Genomic DNA, 9,146 nt, shown 5'->3' on the forward strand with positions numbered 1-9,146 from the left:
GAGAGCATGTGGAGATGAAACACCGTGAGAGGGGGGCAAAAGCGAGAGTCAAAGGGAGGGTGAGCCAAGTGTGTGTGTGTGTGTGTGTGTGTGTATGTGTGCACATATGCCACAACAGGCACAGGGTGGGGGACAGATGGCATCTTTGTGGAGTCAGTTCTCACCCTTTTTAAAAAAGATTTATTTGTTATATATTAATTACACTGTCTCTGTCTACAGACACAGCAGAAGAGGGCATCGGATTCCATTACAGATGGTTGTGAGCCACCATGTAGTTGCTGGGATTCGAACTCAGGACCCCTGGAAGAGCAGTCAGTGTTCTTAACCACGGAGCCGTCTCTCCAGCCCCAGTTCTCTTCTTTCACTTTACATAGATTAGAGGATCAAACTTAGGACACCAGACTTGCAGCACTGTGCAGTGAGCGCTCTCGCCTGCAGAGCCATCTCGCTAGCCCTTGTGGTTTGTTGTTGTCATGTTGCTGATGCTGGCCTTGAACTCTTGATCCTTCTGACCTTCTAAATGCTGGGACTGCAGATGGGCACGGGACTCCCAGTTCATGTGCTGGGAAGCAAGCCCAGGGTTTTGGGTACGCTGGGTGAACACTTTATGGAAATACATTCCCTGCCCTATAGTACATTTCTAAATGACCAAGCACAACTTACGTCACAGACTCCCAACTACTATCTTCCCAGAAATCTGTAGCAAGGAATCTCTCTGGTTTGGCGGCAGCGTCAATGAGGCTTCAAAGAGTAATTGAGAAGTATTAATTACACGTGAGTGACACATTAGGTTTTGTTTTGGAGGTGGTGGTAGTTTTTTTCTGGATTTGGTGCTGAGTTTTGAAACCTGGGCTTTGCACATGACTGGCAAGACTACCACTGAGCTACTGCTGTTGAAATGACTTAATCGCAACAGGTTTTACCCTGCCTTTGACCCTTTAGTTCCCGGATGAAAGACACACACAGCCCTTATATTTACAGTAAGCTTTAAACAGCACAAGAGCTGGCCAGATACCTACCTTCTGTGCTATTAGAATCTACTTCCGCAGATATTACTATGCTCGGTCTGGGCTGCTCTTAACCCCAATTGGCCAGCCCACATGGTCACGTTTTCTTTACTCCTAACCCATGGTGGCTTCTCCTTGCTCCTCCTGCACCTTCTTGTTCTCCTCATGGTTCTCCTCCCACCCCAAGCCCAGGAAACCTAAACCCCACCTGTGTCTCTTCTGCCCAGCTATTGGCTGTTGGCATCTTATTTACCAATTAGATAGAACTCATAAATTAAGGAAATTAATTTAATGTGGGCAGAAACAAAGAAAATGTATCCATTGGGAACAGAAACAGAAAAAGGCCCAGCAATTTCCAAGTCTACTGTTGGGCTGCTGGCATGGCGTGTAAGTTATCTTAATTTAGAAAATTTGTTTAATTAGCCCACCAAGTAATAGGCTTCATTGAATTTTCAGATACACAATTTTTTGGTAATTCTCCTTCCTTACTCCTTTCCCACTCCCCCCTTGCCCACCCTCCCACCTTGTGTGAACCCTCCACCCCTAATTCTCCTTCCAGTCACATATGACCTGTATTCTGTTATACTCTCTTCTTTCCATAAAACCTTTTCTGTCCCCTCCAACCTTATGACCAATACTCACATTCAATACTGCACATAAATACATGGACATAGACATTTTAAACTGGCTGGGCGGCGGGCAGCGCCCCATACCCTTAGTCCCAGCACACGGGAGGCAAGAGGCAGAGACAGAGGTAGGCGGATCTCTGGGAGACACTCAGAGAGCAGAGCACGTGCTATGCAACCTTGGTGGCCTGCGTCTGATTCCTAGATTTGGTGTTCATCTCTAACCATGGAATTGCCTGGAAACCCAGGGGCCAGTTAGCCTCGAGTTCCCAGCACAGCAGTAGAACCCAGGAGAGACTCTGCCTCGGCACGGTGGAAGGAAACAACAGATTCCCTATAACTGCCCTTGGCTTCTACACAGCCACGGCATGTACACACACTCACATGGGTAGGCCTGCTTGTGCAAGCATTCGTGTCTGTGCATACATACGCACAGTAAATAAATAATTAAAAATGTAAAAATTAAAAGCCAAGATCCAAGTGAGGAAGAACATGAGCTGTTTGCTTTCCAAGTCTGGGTCAAATACGGCCATTTCTGGGTCATTTCCAGGTCCATTCGTTTATCTGCAAAGTTCATTTTTCTTACAGCTAAATAAAATCCAACTGTGTGTGTGCACTATGCCTCCCTCGTCCACTTACCTGCCAATGGACATTTAAGCTGCTTCCACTTCATTATTGTGGTGACCAAAGCAGCGATAAACACAGAAGCACAAAGAACTCTGTGGTCACATTCGGAGTCCTTTGGGTGTGCCCGGTAGGATAGCTGGGTCATCTGATAGTTCTGATTTGAGTTTTTTGAGAAAACTCTATACTGCCGTCCATAATGACTGCACCAGTTTATGCTACCAACAGCAGTGACTAGGATTGACCTTTCCTCATACTCCCGCATTTGTCGTCACTTACTCTCTTTTTTATGTGTATGTGTGTGTGCATGTGTGTATATGTATGCATGTGTATGTGCGTATGCAGGTGTACATGTGTATGCATGCATGTGTATGCTGGTATATATGTGTATGCATATATACACACGTATGCATGTGTATGTGTGTATGCACACATACATGTATATGCTGGTGTATATGTGTATGCACACATACATGTGTATGCTGGTGTCCATGTGTATACATGTACACATGTATATGCTGGTATATGAGGGTGGCAGATTCCTCTTGAAGGTGGATACCTTGTTGCACAGGTGCTGAGATCTGAACTCCAATCCTCATGATTGTGAAATCTTTGAGGCTAGAAGAGGGAATCGGCTCCTGGAGCTGGAGTTACAGGTGGCTGTAAGACACCGTATGGCTGTTAGGAACCTATCTCTGATCCTCTTGCAAGAGCAACAAGCACTCTTAACTGCTGGGCCATCTCTCCAGCCTCTCTCTTTTTCTCATTGTTTTGTTTTGGCTTTTATGTGTTTTGCCTACTTTTAAGTCCATGCGCCTTGTGCGTCCTGGTGCTCTCAGGCCAGAGCAGGGGTCAGGTCACCAGGAGCTGGAGTTACAGCTGTGAGCTGCCATGTGGGCTCTAGAACTCTAACCCGGGTCCTCTGGAAGATCAGCCAGTGCTCTTAACCACCGAGCCATCTCTCCACCTTACAAACTTTATTATTTATTTTTTGTTCTGTTCTTTTTTTTTTTTCAGAGCTGGGGACTGAACCCAGGGCCTTGCGCTTCCTAGGCAAGCGCTCTACCACTGAGCTAAATCCCCAACCCTATTATTTATTTTTTAATATTTAATTTTAAAGCCAGGCATAATGGGGGCCTACATAGTGAATTCCAGGACACCCAGGGCTATGGAGAGATCTTGTTTAAAAAAAATGTATATGTACATGTGTGCGAGTATATGGGCACCACGTGTGTGTTTGAGCCTTAGGCGTCAGCAGAGGAATCAGATACCCTGGAACCAGAGGTACAGACAGGTGTGAGTCACTGTGTGGGCGCTGGGACTCAAACCTGGGTCCTCTGCAGAGCAATAAGCACTCATAACCACTGAACCATCTCTCCAGCAGCGTTCCTGTCTTGACAGCCACTTTGATTGCAGTAAGGTGGAATCCCAAAGCAGGGTTATTTGCATTTTCCTCATGGCAAAGGATGTTGATGGCTCCTAAAACTCTTTTTTTTTTCCCGGACCTGGGGACTGAACCCAGGGCCTTGCACTTGCTAGGCAAGCGCTCTACCACTGAGCTAAATCCCCAACCCCCCTAAAACTCTTTATTGGTATTTATTGGCTTGGTGGTGATTGCCCATTGCCCCAGCTACAGGGGAGGCTGAGGCAGAGGGATCATACTGAGCCCAGGAAGTGTGGACTATAGCGGGCCATGTTGATTGGGTACCAACACTAAGTTCAGCATCAACATGGTGACCATGGAGTTGTCTAAGGAGGGGCGAACTGGCCCAGGTCGGAAACAGCAGGTCAGCACGCCGTGCTGATCAGTGAAGACATTTATCGGCCTCTTCTCGTATTTCTTCTGGAACTGTTTAGTAACCCATTTTCTGGTGGGCAGTTTTGTGTTTAAAGTTTTGCAGTTTTTTGTACACTCTAGGTAGGTGTTTTTTGTTCCTAGCTAGATACTGACTGCTGACATGTGGTCGGCAGAAGTTTTCCCTGGTCTGGGGGCCGTCTGCTCATCTTGGTGGCTGTTTCCTTTGCTCTGCTGAAGCTTTTGAGTTTGGACCGTGTGTCCCTTGTCATTCTTTGGGCGATCTAGCTCCTGTGTTGCTGGAAGGCCACTCTGGAAGTTTCCGCCTGTGCTTGTGCCTTTCCCTTTTTTTTTTTTTTTTTTTTTTTTTTTTTTTTGAGACAGTGTCCATGTACCACTGGCTAGTGTCCAGCTCACTGTGTAGACAAAAACAGCCTGGAACTCAGAGTTCCTCCTGCCTCTACCTTCCCAGAGCTGAGATCAAGGCCTGCGTCACCACAACTGGCCTGGCCTCTGCCTGGCCCTTGAAGTTCTATATATTTTGCTCTAGTAGTTTTTAATTTTTTTTTGTTTGGTTTGGTTTTAAGATTTTATGCATATTATATTATATATATTATATACTGTAGCTGTCTTCAGACACACCATAAGAGGGCATCAGATCCCATTGCAGATGGTTGTGAGCCACCATGTGGTTGCTGGGAATTGAACTCAGGACCCCTAGGAAGAGCAGTCAGAGTGCTCTTAACCACTGAGCCATCTCTCCAGTCCCCATCTGTCCCAGCAAATACTTATAGGATGCGTTACATATACTGATTTGCATTTTGAAACCAATCTTATATCTCTGGGATGAATACAACTTAGTCATGATGACCTCTTAAAATAAGAGGTGTGTTTTGCCTGTGCACCACATGTGTGCAGTGCCGGCAGTGGCCAGAAGAGGGCAGCAGATCCCCGGGAACCAGTGTTTCACAGATCATGAACTACCTACCATTTGAGTTCTGGTAATTGAACTCAGATCCTCTGGAGGAGCAACCGATGTTTTTAACCAATGAACAATCTCTCCAGCCCTAGCTTTTTTTTTTTTTTTTTTTTTTTTTGGTTCTTTTTTTTCGGAGCTGGGGACCGAACCCAGGGCCTTGCGCTTCCTAGGTAAGCGCTCTACCACTGAGCTAAATCCCCAGCCCCCCAGCCCTAGAGCTTTAAGTCTTTGTCTTACTGAAATGGCCAGGTTGTTTTGAACTCTGTCTACTAGTGTGTGTGCAAGTGCAGGTACACATAGGTACCCTTGGGGCACATACAGAGGTCAGAGGACAACTTGTGGGAGTCAGTTCTTGACTTCCACTCCACCATGGGCTACAGGTCTTGAACTCATGTCGTTGGGCTTGCAGAACAAGTACTTCTAGCCACCAAGCCACCTCCACTAGTTCTTTTTAGTTCTTTTTTTTTTTTTTTTTTTTTTTCGGAGCTGGGGACCGAACCCAGGGCCTTGCGCTTCCTAGGCAAGCGCTCTACCACTGAGCTAAATCCCCAACCCCCAGTAGTTCTTTTTAAATGACCGCTTATTTATTCCTGTGTTTGTGTGTACCTGTGTGCTCTTACCTTCCACCTCACATACAACTTCAGGAAACCTTCCTCATTTTCTCAGTGTCTTCGATCTGTGATAGATGTTTATGGGGGTACAACACAGCCTACTGTATACAAATGTCTGCTGCATGTTATAGCTTTGAGGGTGCCCAGCACACTGCCCACACGGCCTCATGTCCCCAGTGATAAAAGTATCTGGTTTTTTTGTTTGTTTGTTTGTTTGTTTGTTTTCTTTTTTTCGGAGCTAGGGACCGAACCCAGGGCCTTGCGCTTGCTAGGCAAGTGCTCTACCACTGAGCTAAATCCCCAACCCCCACCATTTGTATTCTTAAAAGGACAATTATAGCTGAGAAACAAGACAAAATAAACACTAAAAACCAGCCTGACAAATGGTGGCACACACCTTTAATCCCAGCAGGCCAGAGGCGGAGGCAGGCAGATCTCTGTGAGTTTGAGGTCAGCCTGGTTTACAGAATGAGTTCCAGAACAGCCAGGGCTACACAGTCTTGAAAAACTAACTAACTCACTAACTAAATAAATAAATAAATTGAAATAAATACAACAATAAAAAAAATCGCAAACCAAACCAACCAACCAACTAAACACTTGCTATGTGGCCCAGGCTGGCTTCGAACTCAGAGTGATTCTCCTGTTTCAGCTTATGAGTGTTAAGATTCCAGGTATGAGCTATCATACCCAGTTTTGTTTCTTTTTCCCCATATTTTAATTTTTAAGGTTTTTATATGAGGTAAACTGTTATTTTAATTTTACATGGTACTGTGTTATGTGAGGAAAATTTCATACAATCATTTATTGTATCTTTCTTTTTTCCTGAAACACAGTCTTGCTTAGGGAACCCTGACTGACCTGGAACTTGCTATGCTATTCTTGCCTATGGATTACAGGCATAGGCCACTATGCACAAGTGTGTCCTTTTGTGAGGAGGAGGAGGATCGGGAAGCAGCAGGAGCAGGAGAAGAAGAAGAAGCAGAAGAAGAATTAGAAGAATAAGAATAAGAATAAGAATAATAGAGGTGAGGGGGAGTTTCTGCTGCTGAACTTTGAGGGCAGATTTCTAGGGCCTGCTGGGAACAGGACTTCTAAAAAAACAAGTATGTCTGGAAGGCTGTGGTGCAAGGCCATTTTTGCTGGCTACAAGCGAGGCCTCCGGAACCAAAGAGAGCACACGGCTCTTCTTAAAATTGAAGGTGTTTATGCCCGAGATGAAACTGAGTTCTACTTAGGCAAGAGGTGTGCTTATGTGTACAAAGCAAAAAACAATACAGTGACTCCTGGAGGCAAACCAAACAAAACCAGAGTGATCTGGGGAAAAGTAACTCGGGCCCATGGAAACAGTGGCATGGTTCGTGCCAAATTCCGAAGCAACCTTCCTGCAAAGGCCATTGGACACAGAATCCGTGTGATGCTGTACCCATCCCGGATTTCAACTAATGGAGAGTAAATAAATAAAAGTAGATTTGTAAAAAAAAAGAAGAAGAAGAAGAAGAAGAAGAAGAAGAAGAAGAAGAAGAAGAAGAAGCAGCAGCAGAAGCAGGAGAAGAAGAAGAAGCAGAAGAAGAATTAGAAGAAGCAGAGGAAGAAGAAGAAGAAGAAGCAGAAGCAGAAGAAGAAGAAGAAGGAGGAGGAGGAGGAGGAGGAGAGGAGGAAGAAGAAGAAGCAGGAGAAGAAGAAGCAGAAGCAGAAGAAGAAGAAGAAGAAGAAGGAGGAGGAGGAGGAGGAGGAGGAGGAGGAAGAAGAAGTAGGAGAAGAAGCAGAAGCAGAAGAAGGAGGAGGAGGAGGAGGAGGAGGAAGAAGAAGTAGGAGAAGAAGCAGAAGCAGAAGCAGAAAAAGGAGGAGGAGGAGGAGAAGGAGAAGGAGAAGAAGGAGAAGAAGGAGAAGAAGAAGAAGAAGAAGAAGAAGCAGAAGAAGAAGAAGAAGAAGGAGGAGGAGGAGGAGGAGGAGAGGAGGAGGAAGAAGAAGAAGCAGGAGAAGAAGCAGAAGCAGAAGCAGAAGCAGGAGGAGGAGGAGAAGGAGAAGAAGAAGAAGAAGAAGAAGAAGAAGAAGAAGAAGAAGAAGAAGAAGAAGAAGCAGCAGCAGCAGAAGGAGGAGGAGGAGGAGGAGGAAGAAGAAGAAGCAGGAGAAGAAGCAGAAGCAGAAGCAGAAGCAGAAGCAGAAGCAGAAGCAGGAGGAGGAGGAGAAGGAGAAGAAGAAGAAGAAGAAGAAGAAGAAGAAGAAGAAGAAGAAGAAGAAGAAGAAGAAGAAGAAGAAGAAGAAGAAGAAGAAGAAGAGTTGGAAGAAGGATTGGAAGAAGAATTAGTAGGAGAAGAATTAGAAGAGTTAGAATAAGTAGAAGAATTAGAATTAGAAGAAGTAGAAGAACTAGAAGAATTAGAAGAAGCAGAATTAGTAGCAGAATTAGAAGAAAAGAAGAAAAGAAATTGGTTAAGCTGAGTAGATGACTCAGTGTAAGAGAGTCTGCACCCAAGCATGACGATCTGAGCTCCATCCTACAGCTCATATTTATGTCAAGGTAGATGTGGTGGTACGTGTGTAGCACCTGCAATATCAGGACCTCTACTGTAACAAGAAGGGTTTGGACAGAAAAATAAGCCAGAAACTCATGGGCCAGGCAGCCTGGACTATATGCTGTGCTGTGACAAACCAAGACACCCAGCCTCATCCGGGTGGATAGCTCGAAATTGTCCTTTGACCTCCACACGAGTGCTATGATTGTGCGTGCTTGCACTCACACACCTCTACACAAACAACCGGTTGAGGGGATGAGGCGATAGCTCAGAAGATAAAATGCCTGCTGTGTAAACAAGTGGATCCGAGTTCAATTACCAGGGCCACAGAAAAGTCAGGCATAGTTGAGTACCTGTAATCTCATTGCAAGAGACAGAAAGCTCTCTGGGGCTTGTCAACCAGCCAATCTAGATGACTCACTGAGCTCCAGGCTCTCTGAAAGATCCTGTTTTTAAAAACTAAGGTGGAGGGGCTGGGGAGATAAATCAGCAGTTAAGATCAGAGTTCAGGGGGTTGGGGATTTAGCTCAGTGGTAGAGCACTTGCCTAGCAAGCACAAGGTCCTAGGTTCGGTCCCCAGCTCTGAAAAAAAGAAAAAAAAAAAAAGATCAGAGTTCAGTTCTCGGCACCCACACTGGGAGCATCATTGGCCTGTAGCTCCAAGGTAATCCAACATCTCTGGTCTCTGAGGGCGCCTACAATTTGCACACACACACCCACGCCGACATACGCCTAATTTATTTATTTGGTTTTATGAGACAGGGTTTCTCTGTGTGCCCTGACTGACCTAGAACTCTCTGTAGACCAGGTTGGCCTTAAACTCAGAGATCTGGCTGCCTCCTCCTTCTGAATGCTGGGATTATGTGCCTGGCTCGCATATGCATAATTTAAAATAAAATAATCTTTTGGCTGGGCATAGTGGTGTCCAACTTTAATCTCAGCACTTGGGAGGCAGAGGATATATATATATATATATATATATATA

General features: G+C 45.3%; 1 protein-coding gene across 1 annotated transcript; it reads left to right on the forward strand.

Annotated features, from left to right (window-relative positions):
* Window positions 1–6,670: 6,670 nt before the first annotated feature.
* Rpl35al2 (ribosomal protein L35A like 2) lies at window positions 6,671–7,182 on the forward strand. Its single transcript, XM_039113377.2, has one exon. The coding sequence runs from the start codon at window positions 6,751–6,753 to the stop codon at window positions 7,096–7,098; it is 348 nt and encodes a 115-aa protein (XP_038969305.1). The 5' UTR covers window positions 6,671–6,750; the 3' UTR covers window positions 7,099–7,182.
* The last annotated feature ends 1,964 nt before the right edge of the window (window positions 7,183–9,146 follow it).

Source organism: Rattus norvegicus, chromosome 6, assembly GCF_036323735.1.
Source record: "Rattus norvegicus strain BN/NHsdMcwi chromosome 6, GRCr8, whole genome shotgun sequence".
Lineage (NCBI taxonomy): Eukaryota > Metazoa > Chordata > Mammalia > Rodentia > Muridae > Rattus > Rattus norvegicus.

What these genes read in the sequence shown, in the direction of transcription:
- Rpl35al2 (XM_039113377.2), top strand. Translation starts at nt 6,751, where the DNA reads ATGTCTGGAAGGCTGTGGTGCAAGGCCATTTTTGCTGGCTACAAGCGA.